Source organism: Trematomus bernacchii, unplaced genomic scaffold (genome assembly GCF_902827165.1).
Source record: "Trematomus bernacchii unplaced genomic scaffold, fTreBer1.1, whole genome shotgun sequence".
NCBI classification, from domain to species: domain Eukaryota; kingdom Metazoa; phylum Chordata; class Actinopteri; order Perciformes; family Nototheniidae; genus Trematomus; species Trematomus bernacchii.
Genome location: NW_022987589.1, coordinates 951,876 through 976,022, shown reverse-complemented (window position 1 = coordinate 976,022; position 24,147 = coordinate 951,876). Strand labels below are relative to the sequence as shown.

General features: G+C 40.3%; 2 protein-coding genes across 3 annotated transcripts; one reads left to right on the top strand and one right to left on the bottom strand.

The window, feature by feature from the left end:
- Window positions 1-150: 150 nt before the first annotated feature.
- dmac2l (distal membrane arm assembly complex 2 like) lies at window positions 151-4,459 on the top strand. Of its 2 annotated transcripts, none has more exons than XM_034128992.1 (5): window positions 151-204; window positions 329-425; window positions 1,857-2,065; window positions 2,753-2,913; window positions 3,227-4,459. In XM_034128992.1, the coding sequence occupies exons 2-5, from the start codon at window positions 331-333 to the stop codon at window positions 3,356-3,358; spliced, it is 597 nt and encodes a 198-aa protein (XP_033984883.1). In that variant the 5' UTR covers window positions 151-204; window positions 329-330; the 3' UTR covers window positions 3,359-4,459. The 2 variants fall into 2 exon arrangements, with proteins under 2 accessions (XP_033984883.1, XP_033984884.1); XM_034128993.1 differs by having other exon boundaries at window positions 2,742-2,913.
- A 474-nt stretch (window positions 4,460-4,933) lies between these two features.
- Window positions 4,934-22,550, bottom strand: cdkl1 (cyclin-dependent kinase-like 1 (CDC2-related kinase)). The gene is made up of 10 exons (XM_034129073.1): window positions 22,489-22,550; window positions 20,910-21,124; window positions 15,786-15,907; window positions 11,796-11,868; window positions 10,487-10,577; window positions 9,334-9,534; window positions 8,583-8,665; window positions 7,254-7,310; window positions 6,487-6,639; window positions 4,934-5,161 (listed from the first exon to the last, which is right to left on the bottom strand). The coding sequence occupies exons 2-10, from the start codon at window positions 21,075-21,077 to the stop codon at window positions 5,060-5,062; spliced, it is 1,050 nt and encodes a 349-aa protein (XP_033984964.1). The 5' UTR covers window positions 21,078-21,124; window positions 22,489-22,550; the 3' UTR covers window positions 4,934-5,059.
- Window positions 22,551-24,147: the final 1,597 nt, after the last annotated feature.

Here is a 24,147-nt window from a genome sequence, read left to right as displayed (position 1 = left end):
CAGAGTATCAGTTTTCTTTTGAGTCTCCTCCTCCCTCCTATTTCCTGCTGTTAGCATGATGCTACATCCTGAAATTTGAGACGTTAACACGCCCCCTTACGGCGCTCTCGGTTCAGCCAATCAGCGAGCACGCTTTTCTGTACGTAAGTACACAAGAGGTCAGAGCAATGGACGCGTCTCAAATGTAAACAGAGTTGGAGGAAGGTGAGATTATTCTGTCTGTGACGCATTTTCAGTATTTATTTGTGTACCTTGTTAGAGCAATAGCATACAGAAAGATATATAAGTGTAGTTTTATAATATAGTTTATTTTCTTTGTGTTTTTCAGATATGAGGCTGTTAACTCGGGCAGTGCAGTGCGCAGTGTCTCAGAGGGAGAGCAGCCGCAGACACTTCTGGGGATGGCTCAATGCAGTGTTTAACAAGTAAAATCAATATATATATTATTGCAACATAGATAAATGATAGAGCTGCATTTGCTAACTTATGGATACACTGCAATGCATGGAGATAACTGATCATATCCAGTGGTGTAAAGTAACTAAGTGCATTTACTCAAGTACTGAACTTAAGTACAATCTTGAGGGACTTGTACTTTAATTGAGTTTTCATTTCATGCTACTTTGTATTTCTACTCCACTACAATTCAGAGGTTAATGTTGTACTTTACTACTACATGTATTTAAAGGTCCCATGTCATGGCCATTTCTACTGATCATATTTCCATTGTTGAGGTCTACTAAAATAGATTTATATTGTGCAATTTTCCAAACTCACATTGGTTTCTCATACAGCATCTCTGTATAGTATGTGTATTCACTCTCTGTCCTAAACGGCTTGTTGGAGCTCCTGCCCCCCCTCCCTATGAGCCCAGAGGCCGTCTGCGAGACAGCGAGACACAGCGAAACCAGCCCGAACACACACACACACCCGCAGCCTGGCTGGGAGTTTGTGTGTGTGCTCACACACCGAATCACAGCCTCGCCGCGTCCCGCCGTCTCAGGGAGGAGAAATCGGCGGAGCTGCAGCTGAGAAAAGATTGAGTGTGTGTGTGTGAGGAAGTCCGTGGACGTAACGTAACGGCTCCACGGATTGGTCCATTTGGGTATGGGCATGTCACTCTGCCCAGGAAGAAAAACAAAATGTCCAACGAGGCGTTCTGGGGCAGCATAGACAGGTCTTTTCTGTGTTAGAGTTTTACTCGCTACAGGGTGTACTTTGAGGGTTTGTGACTCTGCAGACCGTTTACATGCAGAAAAACCTTCATAACACACAAGGGGACTTGTAATAACTAGAAAACCTTTAATACCTTTAGTTACTCTACAGATTCAGATTAATGATGTGAAATATAATTAACTCTTAAATCAGACTTTTATTTCCTGTGACCCTCCTTGACTTCACCTCCTCCTCTTCTCTGGTACTTTGATATGTAGGAGGAAATTACATTTTAAGCATCAGTTTGCACGAAGATGTGTGTCTCTTGGCGTAAAGAAGTGGAATTCTTTGCCGAATGATTTAAAGGGCTGTAAGAACATTTTTATGTTTGAGAAAATGTATAAAGAAAGCGTATTTAGACAGTATGAAGTTGACTTTTGATTGTGTTTTGGTTTTATGTTTCAAGATTTGTAAGCAACTGTGACTGAAAGAATATTGCTTTTATTTTACTTTTTAAACTTTTGTTTGTTATTTTTTGTAAGAAGGGGCAGGTAAAATAAGATGTTCTTCTCTCTGCTCCTTTCCACCATGCGCTATAAAAAAAAGAAACCGTATAAGTGTACATGTTTTGTTTTAAAATAACTGCCATGTGTGGAATAAACAAATACAATGAATATTCCCCCCCCCCCCCCCCCCCTCAGAGTGGACTATGAGCGGATCCAGGCGGTGGGTCCGGACCGGGCCGCCGCAGAGTGGCTGCTCCGCTGCGGGGCCAAAGTCCGGTTCCAGGGTTTGGACCGCTGGCAGCACGACTACAACGCGCTGCCGACCGGACCCCTGGGCCGCTTCAAGATCCAGGGCATCGACGCCACCGAGTCCTGCATCATGTACCGGGGCTTCGACCACCTGGGTACGTGAGCACAGTGAGAAAGAAATAAACAACATTTACATTTCACTCCACATAGGCATGGACTAAAACCAGGAATACATTAGAATTTAGAAATGAAAAATATGCAAGTAAAAATAAATTATGCAAAGAGATGCAATTAATATATTAGCATATTTTTTTGCGGTATTTTTATTCTATTATATATTTATGTCTATTCTAGATATTATTTATTTATTTTTATTCCATCATAAATGTATTGTATTTTTTGTAATTATATTCCATACCTAAGTTTCTACACATTTATCTTGAATATTTTTTTCTTATTTTTATTGTAATTGTAATATAGTAAATATTCATGTTACTTGCCGTGTAACAGAATCTTTCCGCTCAGTTTAACAGAGTATTACGTTTCGGCCCCCGGCCTGTTAGCAGCCTAAAGCGCCGGATCAATCAAAGATTAAAGCTCCTCTCAGAAAGTCTAAATGTTGCATTAACCTGAGCTTCACATTCACCTGAAAGTGATTCTCTGTGTTAACAGGAAAGTGAATCTCTCTCTGATCGTCCCAAAGTGACGCACGCTGCCGGGATGTTTTACACCGAGCGTTAAGAGAGTTATTCAGGTGTTAAATCCCTCTCTGTTAATCTAATCAGTAGAGTGTGCGTGTGCGTGTGCGTGTGCGTGTGCGTGTGTGTGTAGATGGTTTGCAGCACTTGGAGGAGATCAAGCTGAACCGGTGTATCTACATCGAGGACACGTGTCTGGAGAGGCTGAGCACCATCGAGAACCTGCAGCAGAGTCTGCTCCGCATGGAGGTGGTGTCGTGTGGAAACGTGACCGACAAGGGCCTCATCGCCCTGCACAAACTCAGGTGATTATTAGCCGAAACAACAGGGAGATTAAAGGGATACTCCTAGAGCACCATTGTGTTCTTTTTAACCAAATCTCTCTCAGAGGGGCGTGGGGAGGGGCTCCTTATTTTCATCTAAAGTAACAGACAGAGAATCAGCACTTTTGAAACAGGGCTGAAACAGAGGGGATTATGGGTAATGCTGCAATGATCTGTTTGGAGTTTGGAGCCAAACACTTCAGAGACATGTTTTGTATATATCTGAGACCTATAATATATTGATGAAAAACAGTATAATAGGGGGCCTTTAAATGAAAGTATGATATTCCCTCAGGAACCTGGAGCTCCTGTTCCTGAGCGACCTGCCGGGGATCAGAGACAGAAAGACGACGGTGAGCCGGCTGCAGACGGCACTCCCAAAGCTCGACATCTCTCTGGACCTGAGCGATTAGACGGCCTCTCTTAAAGGCCCTTCAAAATCAAATTCCCAGGACTAGAGGCAACATGTAGATGCTTCAGCTTAAAGTGAATGTCCATGATGTGCAGCATGGGGAAAGTAATAAGCACTCAAATGAAAATGAAGCACTTTATTTATCGTTTTTCTCGAACAAATCTGTAGTTTAATATTATATTTTCAACATTCAAGGTATTAAAGGTGACTCCATGTGTTTGTACAAAGAGAAAAACAAGTTGCAAAGGATTGAAGAATATTTTTTCTTTAGATTTTTACATTAATTTGGCATTTGTAGGATATCTGAGGACAGATGGCTGTGACTATCCTTAGCAAACAATGTTGTTGTTGTTGCGAAAACACAGCATGTAATAACTACACAAAATGTTATGAATGCTAATTTCATTATGCAATAAACAGCCTGAACACAATATGTAGTAAATTATTACACGTTTTCAGTTTTTATATTCATGCATTATGTAAGAACCAATCAAATCACAATATGTTGATTTGATGCTTTAAAGCATGCATTTCAAAAATATTTTAAAATAGTCAATTAGTTCAGTATATTATCTTTTATTGATTATATATTTTATTCGCCAAAACTACACCACGTTTCACTGTATCCCTACCTAAAATATATAATATGTGTAAAGATTAAGACAAATATTTTGGTTGTTTATTTCAATCGCATGTATTTTTACAGTTTCATTATATCATTTCCAACTGGTGCATCATTTTTAAGCCTATAAAATGTCATACAATGGGGAAAAACATCCATCCCTGTTTCTAAAATACAGGATATTCACTTGATTATGATATGGAAAAAGAGAAAAGCAGCAAATATTTAGATTTTAAAGGATTAAAACAGCAGTTTCTGAAATGTTTGCATAAAAAATAGTGAAAGTAAATGTTTCTGATGATTCATTAATCGTTGCAGTCCGACTAACTACTGCAATATGTCATCATTGATATTTTTTTAAATGCAGGGAAGTGTATTGCATGTTGCATTCAGGCTGTTTATTATACAATTGTGTACATATATGACAATTAATCAATTTATTACGTAATATTTCAGGAATATTCAGTCCTGACGTCAATAAATAGTTTCAGAAATATCAAAGTTTGTGTCAAAAACTCACTAAAAACATTTTTCTTTCAAAGAATCCCCATCGTTATATATCAAAAATATATTTGGCAAACAAAGGAAAGGCAGTACACGGACCTTCAGTTTACAAGCAGAGCGGCGGTCTTTGTCTTTAAAAAACTACACAAAATACACGAAAATCAGATAAAAAAACTGGGTGTTTCTCAATGTCAAGGAAGGATGCTCCAGAGCCACTATTTCAAGGATGCTACGTCATCGAGTCCCGCCGAAGGACTGTTCCAATGTCCAGGCTCCTTGAAATCGCGCTCCATTGAAGGCGGGGCCTCTCATATGACGCACACCTGCACACCTGTTAGCCTGTTAGCCTGTTAGCCTGTTAGCCTCTTAGCCTGTTCCACCATTCTTCGTTTTCCGAGGCTAGGAAGGATTCTTGCCTCGCTTCTGAAGGAAGTGACTCGGAAGACATGTCCTACCAAGGAAGCGTCCTCGACATTGAGAAACACCCACTGAGTGCACGTGTCGGCAAATAGTGCATAGAGTGACATCAGGATCATAACATTATAAAATGTGTGAATCCTCTCGTTAATTAAAAATGTTTAGATATTTGCTCAGATGTTGGGCAGGTGGTAGTTGAACCGGCGCAGGTTGTTGTTGTATTTTTTATTATCCAGCGACGGGAAGATGCTGCTGCTCGTCAGCTGAGGCAGATACTGCAGAGAGAAATCACATAAAAGAGACCATTTTCAGAGCATTTTAGAGGGTCCCATTCTGCTTTTTGGGGTCTTCTTATCCCTGTAGTGTGTTCTATATGTCCTTTATTTAACCAGGTAAAAAGCAGGTAAAAAGCACGACCAATCATCTGAGCCGGCCCGGCTAAAATAACTGGATGGCCTACCTGCCTGTCAGCCTTCCATCTCGTGCACAAACTTATCTCGTGCCCTCATTGGTCATGTGTGCGTCCGTGTGTGTTGGAGGAGGGGCTCTGTAAGGAAGTCTGAAGGAAGGGGCAGATTTCTCTCGGCAGCATACTTTCAAATTCTAGCGCACTCAAGCTGGTTTCTCCATTCTTACCTACCCTACCTTTAACCAGTCAATATGCAAATAAAATAAACTATTATAAATCATAAAAAAACGGCACAATTTAAAACTACTTCAATTATGGGATAGAGCAATCACATCGACCAATGGATTCTTGTTCTCTGTCCTTTAAGATGGACTCAGGGACGCGGGAAGTCAGTCAGAGTTGGGGGTGCTAGTAGCGTCTCGCAGTGGTGAAACTGTGACGCGCTGGGGGAGGGGTGCTAGTAGCGTCTCGCAGCGGTGAAACTGTGACGCGCTGGGGGAGGGGTGCTAGTAGCGTCTCGCAGCGGTGAAACTGTGACACGCTGGGGGAGGGGTGCTAGTAGCGTCTCGCAGCGGTGAAACTGTGACGCGCTGGGGGAGGGGTGCTAGTAGCGTCTCGCAGCGGTGAAACTGTGACGCGCTGGGGGAGGGGTGCTAGTAGCGTCTCGCAGCGGTGAAACTGTGACGCGCTGGGGGGGGGGGGGGGGGGGTGCTAGTGGAGCCTCGCAGCGGAGAAACTGTGGCGCGCTTACACTGTAGGTGCGCCGCGTTTGGGGGTGCGGGTGCTAGTGGAGCCTCGCAGATGGGGGTGGCTGCAGCCCCCTCAGCACCCCCCATAGTGATCAAATCTGAGAGTTTCAGCTCCTTCTGTACATTATTCCAAGCAGAAGGGTCAGCATATTTAAAAGCTTTTTTACCCATACCCGTTCTATAGGTTTGTGTGCATGTAAAGGGTCTGCAAAGGCTAACATCCTTGAATTCCTTCCAGAGGGAGTTTCTCTCCCACAAAATGTGTACATACATCTGTTCTTTATACTAGAATTTATTTAAAAGAACACAATTTTGGTCTGCTGATATTTAAGATGTTTGATAGTTGAATAGAAAATATTCAGTATTTAAAACATTGACATAAATATGGCAGTTTATTGGTATTTTTAGTCTAATTTCTGCTTTCTGTACGGAGCATACTGACCCCAGGAGGGAGGTGTTTTCGGGTCAGTCTGGTCCTCCTGTTCCCCGATCGGTCCTGAGACGAGCTGCTCTTCTCCTGCAGGCTGTCGAAGTACGGATGCTGCAGCAGCGTCTCACAGGACAGGCGCTCCGAGGGGTCCATCCTCAGGCAACCCTGCATCAAGAGAAACATAACACACTGTTATAACCTTAACAAAACATTTAACCATCAACAGACGCTCCGTAAAATTGATTCTGACTTTTTTATGACTTGAGTTTTTTTAATATTTTGACTTTTTTGGTGACTTTCTTTCAGATTTATGACTTTTATTAGATTTCGGACTTTTTAAAGAAATCTTTAGATGTGTTTTCAGACTTCTGACTTTTTTTTATAATGACTTATTACTCAAAAATTCGTTTTTTTTTGTTTTGAATTTGAACTTTTTTGAGATTTCTGACTTTCTTTGGTTGAATCTTTAAATTTCGATAATGACTTTTTCCCCCAACTTTTTTCCAGAAATCTGACTTTTTTCAATAATGTTCCTCTTCTCATTTTTCCCTTACACCCTAGACTTAATTCTTCATAACGTTTTTCTTTGACCTGCAGCTCCATGAACATTTTGAGTTTTGACTCACAGATCACCAATGACTTATATATTAATCTTTAAATACTAATTGTTGTAAAACATTCACATCGCCCTGGATTAAAATCTAACCTTACATTCCTTAAACTACAGATTCTGACTCTGTGTGTTATGACTCAGATAATAAGAATACAGTCGTCTTTACCTTCATGAGACTCAGAGCCTGGTGAGAGACGTTTGGGTATTTCTGCTCCAGAGGCTCCTGCAGAGAGAAAACATTACAAACACAGGTATTAATAGCTTTTAGAAAAAGCACTTTCAAAATACCTGAACCAAAACTATTTAATGTATTTGAATGTTTATTATGTTTGTATATGTACATGTAACAAATAAAGTATATCGTATCGTATAATTTGCAGAGTCTTTATTATCCAATCTAAAAATACTAATTTTAGGAGCCATTTCCCTAGTTTATATTAATTTATCATTTTAAGGCCCAGACACACCAAACTGACACCAAAGAACACGTCCCGACGGACCCGATTGTTGTGTCGCCTCACGTCTCCTGCGTCTTGGCCAACAGTCGCACTGGAACACACCGCAAAGACTTCATCCGACGGCCAAGTGGCACGTACGAACTGCGCATGCGTGAGTGGCAATAACTCTCCTTACCAGCAGGCGGCGGTAGTGTGTATTCGTCATTCAAAAGAGGCAACAACCGGAAGACAGACTGCGTGATAACCGAGAGAAGAAGAACAGCGTGATATAAACAAACAACAAATAGCGTGTGCGTTCCATGTTCACTCTACAGCGAGAAGCTCACGGGGCTTTCCCGAACCTGTGTCGAGAGCTGGAGTTAAATGAAATCTCAGATTTGCCTTCTTAATTGTTTGTTTGGGTCCCTCACTTCCGTTTCGCTTCCCATGCACTGATTCGCTAAGCTGAACAGCCAATCCGAGTGATTTATTTAGCCGACAGCGGAAGGTGTCGGCACGGCCGAAAAGACACGACGGGGCGGGACACACCAATCTGAGTAGGGCGACAGGACGCTCATCGACGGCCAGACATCTATCGACATCTATCGACGGCCGAAATCGGCTTGGTGTGTAAGGACCTTTAGAGTACATTTATAGCATAAGATTGTGTGGTGTATATTATTTATTATTTAATTTGGTCGTGTTACTCCTGCAGGTCGGGTTTTGCAGCATTACAAGTCTTTAGACCTTGCTGGTTGGGAGCGTGACAGCTTGGTTCCTTATTGTGCCTTTAATATTTGAATTATCAGTTTATATGAGAAATAGTTTGTTTGAAAATTGTTTTTTCCACTGCCTTTTTTGGAATAAACAAGCATATTTTACTTTTCAATCGCATCTGGACATTTCTTAAATGTTTTCTCTCAAACAACAAGCGTCTATTCATCGGTCAGCCCACGAGTGAATCACGGACAATAGACTAAAACAAATGGATATCGTGGTCACTTCACTAATATAAGTGCAAGAAGCTTTCTGAATTCAGCCGGTTCACATCCTCTCACCTTCTGCTGGGGCTCGGGGATGGAGACCCCGCAGAAGAACTGGTTGCTGCTGAACACCTGCTGATGTCGGGGGGTCAGATCTCCTGCAGGAACACACACATAAACATTCATTCATCCTGTAAATGTAGGCAAGCGTTTACAGCACATTTACACATGTGATTCTGTCCCAGGTAACATCTCCAACCTTCCCTCTATTCCAGCCCTGTTAGAGATCTGGGTCCTTAGCTTGAAAAACAAAAAAAGAGGAGGGGGAGCTTGTGCCTGCTCAGAATTCTACCGGCAGAAACAGCTAAATTCTGTGATTACTGTAAATGCCATCATGTTCCAAACCACATTAAGGATTATTTCTGAAACAGTATGGAGCCCAAATGTTTTTTCTCTTGCGGGTTTACCACAAGGTGAGTTCCTTTTTTTATTTCCTGCTTTTTTACACATGCTCTCTCCAGTACAGGTTAGCTCTGAGTGGTAGCAATGCTAATGTAAACAAAGACCATATTACGCCCAAAACAGTCGGGCATTGTTTTTGATAGCAACGTTTCTGATAGGCCAGTGGGTCCACATTTCAGATATGACGTCATATCGGACGCAAATCTGGATCAGCTCCGTTGTAGCCCCGTTTTTAGAGATTTGGGTACGGAGGAAAAGAGAGAGGGTTTTATTTTCTGACACCGGGGACACATCTTTATGTATAAAAGACATCAAAAAGTGCATTTTGCTTGATAGGTGACCTTTAATATAAAATAATATTTACCGAGGGTTCTGCGGATCAGGTACAGCTGGTCCATGTCAGACTTTCCGGGCCACAGTGGGACCCCCGACAGCAGCTCAGCGAACACACAGCCAACCGCCCACACGTCCACCGGGGGGCCGTACTGCGTGTCGCCCACCAGCAGCTCGGGGGCCCGATACCAGCGCGTCGCCACGTAGTCAGTGTAGTAATCACAGGGGCCCGCTGGGGGACACACAGGATATATAACTGTCAAGATCTGTCTGTGTTTTATTTTGTATTGTCAAGATCTGTCTTTGTTTTCCCGTTTTACTTTGAAAGGTGTTCACCCCCTGTCTAATGTCTGCAGTTGCTTCCTGTCTGTGTTTTCCCTCCTGTCTGATTGTCTCATTGGCCCACTTCCAAACCACACCCTACCCACTCCCACTCTGTGACGGAGTCTCACTCGCAGCTCAACGAGGCTCCCTCCTGTCAGATGTAGGGTGTAAATACAACGGCAAGCTTTGGGACAAACTCCCCTCCCTCCGGTAGAAACAGGAAATGCCGTAACTGTATGTAACAACGGTTTCAAATCAGCATCTCTTGGACAAAAAATAAAAATGAATAACTAAAATAAAACTCCAAACATCTTTAATTGTGTTACTTTTTTGTAAAGCTCTTTTAGTTTTAAACCTGATGTTTATAAGCTTCTTAGTTTTTGCAACAGTCTGTAAATATACACAACTTTATAATAAAATGCACACATTTACCTTTTTGTAGACTAAACACAGGTATGATCCTAAGTTAAAAAAATATGAGGTTATCATGAGGTTGTTAACATCGCAATATATCAGTGGATGTTTGCTGGAACTGTTTGTAAACAGCGTGTTTCCTGACGGACACACACAGCGTTGAGTCCGGTCAGGTAGGGCAGCACGTGAAGTCAGCACTGCTGCAGACTCACTGTTTGAGGGCTTGATAGCCCACTCCCCCTCCACACTCGTTGGTTTGGAACAGCACTTAATGTGGCGGACCCTCCGTGCGAACGCGCAAACGGAGGGGTAGTGTGTAGGGGTAGGGTGTAGGGGGTGGTTTGGAATTGGGCCATTGTGTTCACCTGTTGCCCTTGTGTTTCTGCCTCCCCTGCCCAGCTGTGTCTTGTCTTGTGATTACCCTTGTGTATTTAGTATATACTCACTGAGTATCCGGGCGAATCCGAAGTCGCAGAGTTTGATGACCTGCTGTTTGGTGATCAGGATGTTCTCCGGCTTCACGTCTCTGTGGATGCACTGCAGACACAGGAACACATTCATTCATATTCATACTGTTATATTTATACACCATACTCTACCCTGCTGTTTATATACCCTATTTATTTGTATCCTGCAGATGTGCAATATAATCAAGTGTTAAATCAGACTTTAGTTCCACCTGGAGTAAATTCACAAGCTACCCTGCAGTATACAAAGCCATTCAAACTAGCTGCACCTTTACCAGCTTTGAGAACACTTTCATGATCAATCATTATAAAACATATCATATTTATTATTCTGAAATGGACCAATCTGCACAATGACTACTTTTACTGTCGCTACTTTCACTATATTTTGATGATAATACTTTTCTACTTTTACTTGAGGAACATTTTGAATGCAGGACTTTTACTGTAACAGAGTATTCCTACACTCTGGTACTTCTACTTTTACTCAAGTACAATATCTGAGTACTTCTACTTTTACTCAAGTACAAGATCTGAGTACTTCTACTTTTACTCAAGTACAAGATCTGAGTACTTCTACTTTTACTCAAGTACAAGATCTGAGTACTTCTACTTTTACTCAAGTACAAGATCTGAGTACTTCTACTTTTACTTAAGTACAAGATCTGAGTACTTCTACTTTTACTCAAGTACAAGATCTGAGTACTTCTACTTTTACTTAAGTACAAGATCTGAGTACTTCTACTTTTACTCAAGTACAAGATCTGAGTACTTCTACTTTTACTCAAGTACAAGATCTGAGTACTTCTACTTGTACTCAAGTACAAGATCTGAGTACTTCTACTTTTACTTAAGTACAAGATCTGAGTACTTCTACTTTTACTCAAGTACAAGATCTGAGTACTTCTACTTTTACTTAAGTACAAGATCTGAGTACTTCTACTTTTACTCAAGTACAAGATCTGAGTACTTCTACTTTTACTCAAGTATACGATTTGAATACTTCTACTTTTACTAGAGTACAAGATCTGAGTACTTCTCCCATCTCTTGATTGTAAGACACAGATAATAAAAGTGTTTTGTGTTGAAACAGTGAAACAGACAGTGTTTTTAACGGCTCTGTTGTTTGGTGTGTTTTCGTCTCTCAGTGAAACATTAACTGCTGCTCAGCCGAGGAGGAATTCTCGTTAAAAAAAAAAAAAAAGGAGTCATAAAGCAGGAGGAGGAGGGTTTAAAGAGGAGGGAAACAACTCACACATTTACACACAGAGGAAATAAAGGTACTCACGTTCTGTTTGTGACAGAAGTTTACAGCTTTTAGAGTCTGCCACGTTATACTCTTCACAAGATGCTCGGGAACTCTGGAGGACAAACAGGAAATCAACTTTAATTAATTGATTAATCATTTAACGATAGCTAAAATCAGGTTCATATCAGTATTTAGTGTCTCTACTTTAAAGAGTCCTCTCCTGCTGATGTTCAGGTGTATATCAGTATTTAGTTTCTCTACTTTAAAGAGTCCTCTCCTGCTGATGTTCAGGTGTATATCAGTATGTAGTGTCTCTACTTTAAAGAGTCCTCTCCTGCTGATGTTCAGGTGTATATCAGTATGTAGTGTCTCTTCTTTAAAGAGTCCTCTCCTGCTGATGTTCAGGTGTATATCAGTATGTAGTGTCTCTACTTTAAAGAGTCCTCTCCTGCTGATGTTCAGGTGTATATCAGTATGTAGTGTCTCTACTTTAAAGAGTCCTCTCCTGCTGAAGTTCAGGTGTATATCAGTATGTAGTGTCTCTACTTTAAAGAGTCCTCTCCTGCTGATGTTCAGGTGTATATCAGTATGTAGTGTCTCTACTTTAAAGAGTCCTCTCCTGCTGAAGTTCAGGTGTATATCAGTATGTAGTGTCTCTACTTTAAAGAGTCCTCTCCTGCTGATGTTCAGGTGTATATCAGTATGTAGTGTCTCTACTTTAAAGAGTCCTCTCCTGCTGATGTTCAGGTGTATATCAGTATGTAGTGTCTCTACTTTAAAGAGTCCTCTCCTGCTGAAGTTCAGGTGTATATCAGTATGTAGTGTCTCTACTTTAAAGAGTCCTCTCCTGCTGATGTTCAGGTGTATATCAGTATGTAGTGTCTCTACTTTAAAGAGTCCTCTCCTGCTGATGTTCAGGTGTATATCAGTATGTAGTGTCTCTACTTTAAAGAGTCCTCTCCTGCTGATGTTCAGGTGTATATCAGTATGTAGTGTCTCTACTTTAAAGAGTCCTCTCTTGCTGATGTTCAGGTGTATATCAGTATGTAGTGTCTCTACTTTAAAGAGTCCTCTCCTGCTGATGTTCAGGTGTATATCAGTATGTAGTGTCTCTACTTTAAAGAGTCCTCTCCTGCTGATGTTCAGGTGTATATCAGTATGTAGTGTCTCTACTTTAAAGAGTCCTCTCCTGCTGATGTTCAGGTGTATATCAGTATGTAGTGTCTCTACTTTAAAGAGTCCTCTCCTGCTGATGTTCAGGTGTATATCAGTATGTAGTGTCTCTACTGGGACATGTCTCCATGCTTTAATGTTCAAAAAGCTCTTTATTTTTCTCAGACTGCCTGTGCTGCAGCACCTCTTTTCACCCTCTGTCTGAAACCAGAGCCCAGTCTGCTCTGATTGGTTAGCTGGCCGGCTCTGTTGTGATTGGTCCCGCCCCTTAGCCTATCACGTACAATGTGTTGGAGCGCTAGCCAATAGGAACGCAAATGTTACATAGTGATGTCACTATGTTCCAGAGGAGTCTATATAAATTGTCATGTTTAGGTATTCATTCAGATATTAATGATGAAAATCAGATTACTGCTTAAAGTGTACAATGTAATATTGTAATAAGTGTTATAATTGAACACCAAGTTGGTATTTATACTCTAAGATGACCAAAATGTGATATTTTGTTTATTTGTTTGTGGTAATTACTTGTTTTATCTTGCCATCAGGTATCCCTCTCCAGAAATCTACACTAAGAGAGTCCACAGAGATCCTGCAGGTAATCAGCATGTAGATTTCCGTCTGTATTCCCAGACGTGTAACACTGAGTCTTTGTTTCTCGTGTTGCCGGGGAGAAGCTAAATCGAGCCCTGTGAGCGGCCATTAATAACCCCCCCCACGCTTTCTTTTGAAGCTCTGTGTCCAGCTGCAGCAATGCATTGTGGGAGCACGGTAAACATTGCTCAGTGCGCAGGTCAGCCTCCCAGGAGACGCTGATGTAATGCAGAGATCATAAACATTTCTCAGAGCCGCTTTTATTTATTTCAATGCACAACTCAGCTGTGTTTGCTTTTTATACAATAACAAAAAGTCCTTAAATAGAGAAATACATACTATTTATTGCATTTATAGCACATGTTTCTTAAGCTTTTACGGCTTTACACATAGGAAGTGGCTGAAATTAGTTAAAATCTTATTTCTTTAGAGTTATATTTTGTTTCATTTTGTGTTTTCTGCAGGTCCAGGTTTTTATTTGGAATATTACTTTTGTGTAAATTGCTTTAATCTCCATAAAAATAATTGTATTGAATTGATTACACATGTTTCTCAAGGTTTCATCGCTTTAATAAGAAAACATACAAACAAATAAATATTGAATTGGCTTTAATAAAAGGTTTGTTTTTTTTACGATTTTTTTTTTTTCTTATAACATTATATAAAATTGATTATTATTGTAATCAGATTTTAAATTGGGTGTTTTTATATATACTATTTGGAGTAATAGTTATTCACTAACATGTATGTACAGTCAGGGCCGCCGCTTGCGGACAGGCAAGGCAGGCAACTGCTTGGGGCCCCGGACCAGAAGGGGGCCCCCAAAGAAGGTAGATTAAGAAGGTCCACAGCAACGACAACATGAAACACCCTTTAATTTACTGCAACGACGTCTACAACCCCCTCAAGGCGGCCCCATGCATAGCGTGCCGTAAAATGCTGCTTCTTATCTTAAAGTGGACCTATCATGCTATATTTTAATAATATAGTGTAGGACCATACCTATATAAGGCATATTTATACTTTTTTTATTTCAAAATACCAAACAGATCATGCATTTTAGCCATGCCTCATTTCGCTCAATTTGACATTTTTTAGCTCTGCAAGGGCAGATTCAGTGAGAACAGCACCACCTACAGGCCTGGCATATGTACTACAGCGTCTCCAGCGCTTTCGAACGGCAATGGCCGTGGCTGTCTCCTCCTGATTGGTGGAGTTGGCCCAATAGCCGTAGCGCCACTGTCCTGATGTCAGGACAGTGTTCAAATCTGGATCAGTTTTTATCAGATCCGTTGCAGCCCCTTTTTTAGAGATTTGGGTATGGAGGAAAATAGAGAGGGTTGTGTTTTCTGACACTTGGTGAGTTCCCTGGAACACCGGGGACACACATTCATGTATAAAAGACGTACAAAAGTGCATTTTGCATGATAGGTCCCCTTTAAGTTTTGTTGCCTTGCTCCGCTCCGGGGGGTGCTGTCGGCTGTGTGTGGTGATGAAAAGCTGGTTCGAGGGGCCCCCAGTGAATGTTTGCCTAGGGCCCCCACAGACTCTAGAATCGGCACTGTGTACAGTATGTATAAACATCAGTCCTCTGTAAAGTATATTTAGTTTTTGCACCCTCGCTCCCTCTGCATTCAAATAGCTAGCAAAAAAAAAGGTAAACATTTGCTAAATTAATCTCTTTTATATATTTGAGTGTATGTGATAGGGCTGAACGATTAATCGATTTTAAATCGAAATAAATTATGCAATTATCAAATCGCAACGTTTTTTTTGTGTTCTTCTTGTGTGTCAGTCATCCACACCAATCAGAAGTGCTGTGCTCCACATGTATCAGAAGTGGCCCATGATAGAAGGTGATAGACAGATTGATCCAATCACCTGCCAAGTATTTTTGAAATACTTTTCTAAATGGCTTCCAATGGAGCTTTCCTGGATGGTTTGGTGAAACAAAGCATCTGAGTCAGGTTAGTAATGCTCCATCACATGTATCTATTACAGGGTGAATCTTAAACTGAAGCTTGACTTTAAAGCAACCCAACGGAAGTTTCCTGTAAGTTTAGTTCTTCCACTCGTAGCTCGGGCTGCGGGGGTGCTAGAGACGGGAGCACGTTGATACGACCTTCCTAGCCGGAGATATGGCCGCATTTTACAATAAACTTCCGCAATCGCAATATCTGTCAGAAAAATCGCAATTACATTATTTCCCCAAATCGTGCAGCCCTAGTATGTGAGCTTGTTTTGTGTTTTAGCCTCACGGACCCTCGGGGGTGTCGGTCGAGCTCGTGCAGCACCGTGTGGTCGCAGTACTCGAACACCAGGTGCAGTTTCCTCTTCCTCCGAAACACCTCCATCAGGTTCACCAGGTTAGCGTGCTTCAGTTGCTGCGGAATAAGAAGAACTCTTAGTTCACAAAGGGCTGGGTTAAGGCGAGGCAGAAAGTAAATGATACTGGAGGAATATTTATTTGTAGGTTGATATTTGGAAAGAAATGTGGAAATGTCAGAGAGGGGAACATGCTGGAAGAAGAAGAAGAGTCCATGGAGGGCTTCAGACACATTTTATACATTTCAATTATAGACATTTAATGGGGAGTATTCACCCCCCACTGAGCTGATGTATAATAACATAATAATATAATACATTTTATTTAAGGGCGCCTTTCATGACACCTAAGGACAATAACAAGATAAATAAATAAATAGAAAAATAGATGAATAAATACATAAATACAAAAATAAATAGAAAAATAAATAAATAGAAAATAATTAAATATATAGATAAATAAATAAATAAATACAAAAATAATTAAATAAATAGATAAACAAATAAATAACTAGATAAATAAATGAAGCTGTTAAAGCAGCGTCTCTCTGATCAAACAGCTGACGGTGATAAACATACTGTTGCCCCAGACAACCTGCCCCCCCCCCCCCCCCCCCTCCCTGCATGACTAATTAAACTGAGTCTGTTTCTCCTCTGATGAACCTCGTCATGCAGCAGCAAACACACAGCTTCACACACCTTCATGTTTAAAATATTTCTGGTATAAACAACAAAGTCCTGCTGATGTTTTAGTTTGTTTTCCACCCTTATAAAGCCTGACAGACATGATGCAATGAATCTGTCTTTGTTCCAGAGTTTTTGGGGGTATTTGGTGAAGTTATGGACATTTTTTTGAGTGTCAATGAATTAGAAAGTTGATTCAACGTCACTTTATTTTGAAAGGATGTATTGCATATAACAAACAATAACACTGAACGTATTTTACATTTGAAGGCTGGTTATATTTCTATTTTAATTTAAAGGTCTCCTATCATGCTATTTTAAGGCATATATTATGGGTCTCAGATATATACAAATATATAAAAACATGATGTGTTTTTCTCAAACCCCTCTATTCCAGCTGTTAGAGGAACGTGGATTTTGGGTCCTCAGCTTGAAAAAAAAAAAAAAAGGAGGCGGAGCTAATGCCTGATCAGAATTCTACCGGAGATAAAGTTAAATTCTGCTGTGATAAAACGCCATCCTGTTCTAAACCACATCAAGGATTATTTCTGAAACAGTATGGAGCTCAAATGCTTTTTCTCTTGCGGGTTTATCACAAGGTGAGTTCCTTTTTTATTTCCTGCTTTTGTGCTCTCCAGTACAGGTTAGCTCTTAGTGTTAGCGACATGCTAATGTAAACAAAGATGAGATTACGTCCAAAACACGTCAGGCATTGTTTCTGATAGCAACTTTCTGTGGGTCCACCATCCGAAATTACGTCATATCGGCAGCAAATCTGTATCCGCTCGTTGTACCCCCGGTTTTTAAAGATTTGGGTACGGAGGAAAAGAGAGAGGGTTTTATTTTCTGACGCTGCGTGAGTTCCCCGACGCACCGGGGACACGTGTATAAAAGACATCAAAAAGTGCATTTTGCATGATAGGTCCCCTTTAAGTTAAAAGAACAGTCAGTGCACAACAAGTGTTTAGAGTTAGACATAATTGCTCTTTGTAATTGTGAAATCAGCATTATTATTTGGACTTTTGTTGTTTTTAGGCCTGATTTCAGTTTGAATGAAGCCACATTACTGCACGACACTACCTCTGAACTGCACAGGATTCTCCCTGCAGGTTGTTTTTTACGCAGCTCTTTTCTCTCTCTTCTGTGCAGCAGTTAAATGCAGGATTTACTGCACCCTGCCCCCCCCCCCCCGCTGGCTGCAGAGAGACACTAAAAACAGGATTTGCATTTTAAAAAGGTCAAAATAAAACTTCTAAATAAAGCGCTGCATAGTAGGACAACTCATAGAATATAAAACAACTAAACTATGAGCATCAAAATACATTTGAAATATCTTTCTACCATGTTTATTACTAACAGAAGAGAATAAAGTATATGTTCGTACAAGCCAAATCAGTTAATACAGAGACAAGAAGATTTTTTTTTGGTGATCATTTGGAGTTTTTCTCAAATTATTTTGACATTTTCTCTGAGAATTTGGACTTTAAACCAAAATAAGACTCATGACCTCATCGTATATAGATGGTTCTACGATGATGTTGACTTTTTGGATCCTTTCTATAATGCCTGTTGTAAAATGCCATTATATACTGTAATGTGTTTTTACTGTATTTATTCCTAAAAAGTCTTTTAATTTGATTTGTAAAGCACTTTGAATTGTCGCGTACAGAAAAGTGCTATATAAATAAACTTAGAATAGAGTAGAACCGCTGCTCCTTCGTGTTGAAAGGAGCCAGTTGAGGTGGTTCGGGCACCTAGTAAGGATGCCACCTGGTAAAGATGCCACCTGGTAAGGATGCCAATTAGTAAGGATGCAACTTAGTAAGGATGCAACTTAGTAAGGATGCAACTTAGTAAGGATGCAACTTAGTAAAGATGCCACTTAGTAAAGATGTAGTAAGGATACAACTTAGTAAGGATGTAGTAAGGATGCCACTTAGTAAGGATGTAGTAAGGATACAACTTAGTAAGGATGTAGTAGTCCGGCAGTGGCTCAGTCAGTAGGGGCTTGGACTGGGAGCCGTAGGGTCGCTGGTTCAAGTCCCCGACCAGACCTAAATATGGAGTGTGGACTTCTACTTGGAGAGGTCCCAGTTCACCTCCTGCCCTGCCGTGGTGCCCTTGAGCAAGGCACCGGACACCCCCCTTCCCCCCCCACTCCCATTGCTCCCCGGGCGCTGTACAATAGCTGCCCACTGCTCCTAGTACTAGACTCCTTGTACTAGGATGGGTTAAAAGCAGAGGCCAAATTTCACTGTGTGTGCTGTGTGCTCTGCATGTGTGACCATTAAAGAGGGTTTCATCCCTCCCTATTCTTCTTCTTCTAGTAAGGATGCCACTTAGTAAGGATGCAACTTAGTAAGGATGCCACTTAGTAAGGATGCCACTTGGTAAAGATGCAATTTAGTAAGGATGCCACTTAGTACGGATGGCACTTAGTAAGGATGCAACTTAGTAAAGATGCCACTTAGTAAAGATGTAGTAAGGATGCCACTTAGTAAAGATGCAATTTAGTAAGGATGCCACCTAGTAAGGATGCCACTTAGTACGGATGGCACTTAGTAAGGATGCAACTTAGTAAGGATGCCACTTAGTAAAGATGTAGTAAGGATACAACTTAGTAAGGATGTAGTAAGGATGCAACTTAGTAAGGATGTAGTAAGGATGCCACTTAGTAAAGATGCAATTTAGTAAGGATGCCACCTAGTAAGGATGCCACCTGGTAAGGATGCCACCTAGTAAGGATGCCACCTGGTAAGGATACCACTTAGTAAGGATGCCACTTAGTAAGGAGGCCACCTAGTAAGGATGCAACCTAGTAAGGATGCCACCTAGTAAGAATGCAACCTAGTAAGAATGCAACCTAGTAAGGATGTCACTAAGGATGGCACTTAGTAAGGATGCAACTTAATAAGGATGCCAATTAGTAATGATGTAGTAAGGATGCAACTTAGTAAGGATGCCACTTAGTAAGGATGCAACTTAGTAAGGATGCCACCTAGTAAGGATGCCACCTAGTAAGGATGCCACCTGGGCTGAGGTGTTCCAGGCACGTCCAGTTTAGAGGAGACCAAATGGCAGACCCAGGACCAGTTGGAGGGATTATATGTCTTCGCTGGCCTGGGAGCGCCTTGAATCCCCCAGTGAGGTCTGGTTGATGTGGGTTAGGGGAAAGGGAGGTTCAGGGCTCTCTGCTGGAACCGATACCTCCACGACCCGACTCGGATAAGCGGGAGAAGATGGATGGATGGAATTTGAAGTTGGCTCCCACTTCTCAGATGAGGGTTACCACCGAGATGCATGTGACACAGATGTTGCATCATGTGGTTGGATTGGAGTTGTTTTGCCTCCAGCATGTGCATATTGAGTTTAGCCAAGTGATGAGGCAGTTGGTTATGCAGGGTTTCTATACCTGAAGTCCCTTTATTATTGTAAGTTGCATTGGATAACTCTGCTGGAACGGCTGCCTCCGCGACCCGACTGGGATAAGCGGGAGAAGATAGATGGATGGAGTTTTGACATTTTTTTAGATTTTTGAAACCAATTTTTCAGATTTTATTTTTGGTAAAATCGTTGGTGAATTTTTTTTATTTTTCTCGATAATGCTTGAATTTTTTTCTGATTTCTAAACCAATTTTCTGATAGTTTGTATTTAACATTTTTGGATAATTTTGTAAACATGTATTTCTGATTTTACATTTTCTCTGATCATTTAAACTTAGAAACACAAATCTGACTCACTATCTGACCATTTTCAATCTGTCCCGGCAAATTGTGGCACAACACTATCTTGTTTTGTCTCTACCTTTCCTGGCAGAAATCCCTTCACACCTGCAACACTGTTAAATCAGTTTCATGACAGCAAAAACACAGATGTGAAATGGTTTATGTAAGAAGAATGAGAGGGTTTTTAGAGACATTTAGGATCATATTAAAGGTAGGGTAGGTCATTTTGAAGAAACCAGCTCGAGATCGCTAGAATTTGAAAATACACAGCCGGAAAAAATCTGCCACTTCCTTACAGAGCCCCTCCTCCAACACACACGAACGCGCACATGACCAATGAGGGCACCAGATAAGTTTGTGCACAGATGGAAGGCTGGCAGGCAGGTAGGCCATCCAGTTATTTTAGCCGGGCCGGCTCAGATGATTGGTCGTGCTTTTTACAGTATTACGGCTTCCACAGATGATGTTTTTTTATGGATTTGTTGTCAAAGCACTTCAGATATTCATTGCTATCGGGATGTTAAGAGCATTCCATGGAATATAACAACAAGTGTATCTCGAGCCGGTTTCTCAAACTTACCTACCCTACCTTTAAGAAAAAAAAAGAGGATAATAATGAGGATAGTATTTATGACGTTATTGTGTCTTCACCTTGAGCATCCTGATCTCCCGCAGAGCGATCTTCTTGATGATGGGATCGTCTTCAGACTCCACAAACTTCTTGATGGCGACGATCTGTCCCGTGTCTTTGTTCCTGCACTTGAACACAACGCCGTACGAACCCTCCCCGATCTTCGCTATCTTCTCGTACTTCTCCATCACAACGTAAAACAAAAAAATCCAGGAGAAAGCACTGAGTCTGCAGCCTGAGAATAAAACAGATGGGAAATATTTAATAAAATTCACGTGTGTTGGTTAACAGGAATAGATATCATGACGTGTTGTACATTTCTACTTAACTCCTCAAGTTTATATAACGTTTATTTATTTGATTGTTTATGGAGCATCTGTCAGAAAAACTCCTTTTCTCCTCGGGATAAAAAATGTATTTTCTTAGACAAAACAAACACACGTTTATTTTGGAGATTTTTTCAGAAAATGTATGGCTATATTTATTATTATTTAATTGTTTTGTTTTACCTTTAAAGTTTCATTATTAAGGCTGGAGATACACAATTATTTTGTGATTTTTTTCTATTTGTTTATATTTTAAGTAACTGAATGTTTGGATTTTTTCTGATAATTTCTCTTATTTTCACAACTTCTTTAATTATTTTGGCCTTTTTGTCTGAAGTTGTTATGATCTTATAGTTGTGACATACCAGATGTATTTCTTTTCTTGTGACCTACTTCATGTCTTTGTAAAAACACAAAAAAAGGGACAAATATCTGAACATTTAGTGGTTAAATATTATTTGTATTAAATTATTTTCTTGCATCTAAAAGCATTTTGATAAAAACAGCTTAAACATTTATTGATACTAATATATTATATTGATATTTTGTTATTATTTTGCACATTTCTGCACAATACTATGCAACTGTGCATATGTTTACAGCAATTTGTAATGATTTTAGTTGTATAATTATATTTTTGTACACATTTTGACTTTATTTATAATTTATATTTTTTGATTTTTAATTATGATTCATCTTACTCACTATTGTTTGACCTCTGCAACATTCTTTATTAGTTGAATTTTTTTTTTTAAAGAGCTTATGGCACAGAAAAATCATGCATAATCATCAAAATCATCCTTAAAAGTACAAATACTTAACATGCATAAGCACATTTTATAAAAACCTAAATAAATGCAGTGTTTCCGCTGTGGAAAACGTTTTGAGAAACCCTTTAAATTGCCTCCTGAAATAGATGTGAGTGCTCAGAGGAACAGTACACCTGTCTCTCTACACTTAGATTGCGTAACCAAAACATTTGCAATGCAAAGTACATTCATTTCCCTGAAGTAAGCGGGGGGGGAAAACAGAGAGGGAGGAAAATCAAAGTGATGCACATTTAATACCTGCAGAAAACGTGATAATAGCCTGCAAATGCATGCTTTAGAGTGGCATTTGATGCTAAAAAAAACAGTCACTAAAATCCAAGTCTGAGCAAAGTTACAACATGAAACAAACTGATTATTAAAGTAGGAACATTCCTGAGTTTGTGTTAGAAATATTTAAGTAAAATAACATTTCGCTTGTAGTAAAATGTTAAAATAAAACTTACTTTTGTTGTAAATGTTGCAGAGAGAGATCCAGAGTCAGGGAGGATCACAGCTCAACTGTCTGCGGAGAGAGAGGCGCGAGGAGGCTTATAACGAGTTAACTGGGGTGGAAGAAACACAAACATCCGGTAGTGCCCTTCAAAATAAAACACAGAATAGATTCCCTCCTTGCCTGTATAAGAAATGCAAGCACAGCAACTCTTACAGCTCAGATGCAGAAATGGTAAATGTGCTTTAATTGAATATTTCCAATGTATGCGAATTTGTATTTTTACTCCATTACATTTATTTGACATTTCCTAGATATTTAAATAAATGTGGGACTATTTTTTTCTTATTCTTAAGTTGTTTACCAGACTCTGATGCAGTGACGCTCTTGGGGATTCATACAAGTTATTAAAAAAATAAGCAAGGCAACTTTATTGTGAAAATAAATGACATTTCAATGTAAACAATGAGTCAAAATGCAGAAATAGAGACATAAACTAAGGAAGAGAGACGATGTAAATTAACAAAGGTAAACGTATACAATAACCTTCTGATCAGCAGCAATCTGTTTCGTGATTTTATTTTGAAGGCGAGATCCCCTCACTTCCGGTGTTGTCCTCTCTCTCTCTCTGATCAGTTTCACACATCTCTCTTTTACTCTCCGGGTTCCCATAGCAACAGCTGAGCGACTCCACCTTGCTCCACCTCCGTAAAAAAGGAAAACAGACTGAGTTTCTGAGGACTTTCCTTCCTCAAAGTTAGAGAGTTAAAGAGGTGTTTTAATTTAAAGGGGACCTATCATGCAAAATGCACTTTCTGAGGTTGGTTATTGGCTAATGGTTACACAAGCCAAAAAAACGTTATGACATCATAAAGTGGCCAAAATCTGATCAGCTCATTTTCAGACAGGTTTTTATATAAATGGATCAGGACAAAAAGAGAGAGAATTTTTGTTCCTGAAACTTTCAGAGTCTCTTTCCACAGAGGGGACACATGTTGATGAAGAAGAGACATGAAGAAGAGGGGACACATGTTGATGTAGAAGAGACATGAAGAAGAGGGGACACATGTTGATGTAGAAAAGACATAAAGAAGAGGGGACACGTGTTGATGTAGAAGAGACATGAAGAAGAGGGGACACATGTTGATGAAGAAGAGACATGAAGAAGAGGGGACACATGTTGATGTAGAAGAGACATGAAGAAGAGGGGACACATGTTGATGTAGAAGAGACATGAAGAAGAGGGGACACATGTTGATGTAGAAAAGACATGAAGAAGAGGGGACACATGTTGATGTAGAAGAGACATGGAGAAGAGGGGACACATGTTGATGTAGAAGAGACATGAAGAAGAGGGGACACATGTTGATGTAGAAGAGACATGAAGAAGAGGGGACACATGTTGATGTAGAAAAGACATGAAGAAGAGGGGACACATGTTGATGTAGAAGAGACATGAAGAAGAGGGGACACATGTTGATGTAGAAGAGACATGAAGAAGAGGGGACCCATGTTGATGTAGAAGAGACATGAAGAAGAGGGGACACATGTTGATGAAGAAGAGACATGAAGAAGAGGGGACACATGTTGATGTAGAAGAGACATGAAGAAGAGGGGACACGTGTTGATGTAGAAGAGACATGAAGAAGAGGGGACACATGTTGATGTAGAA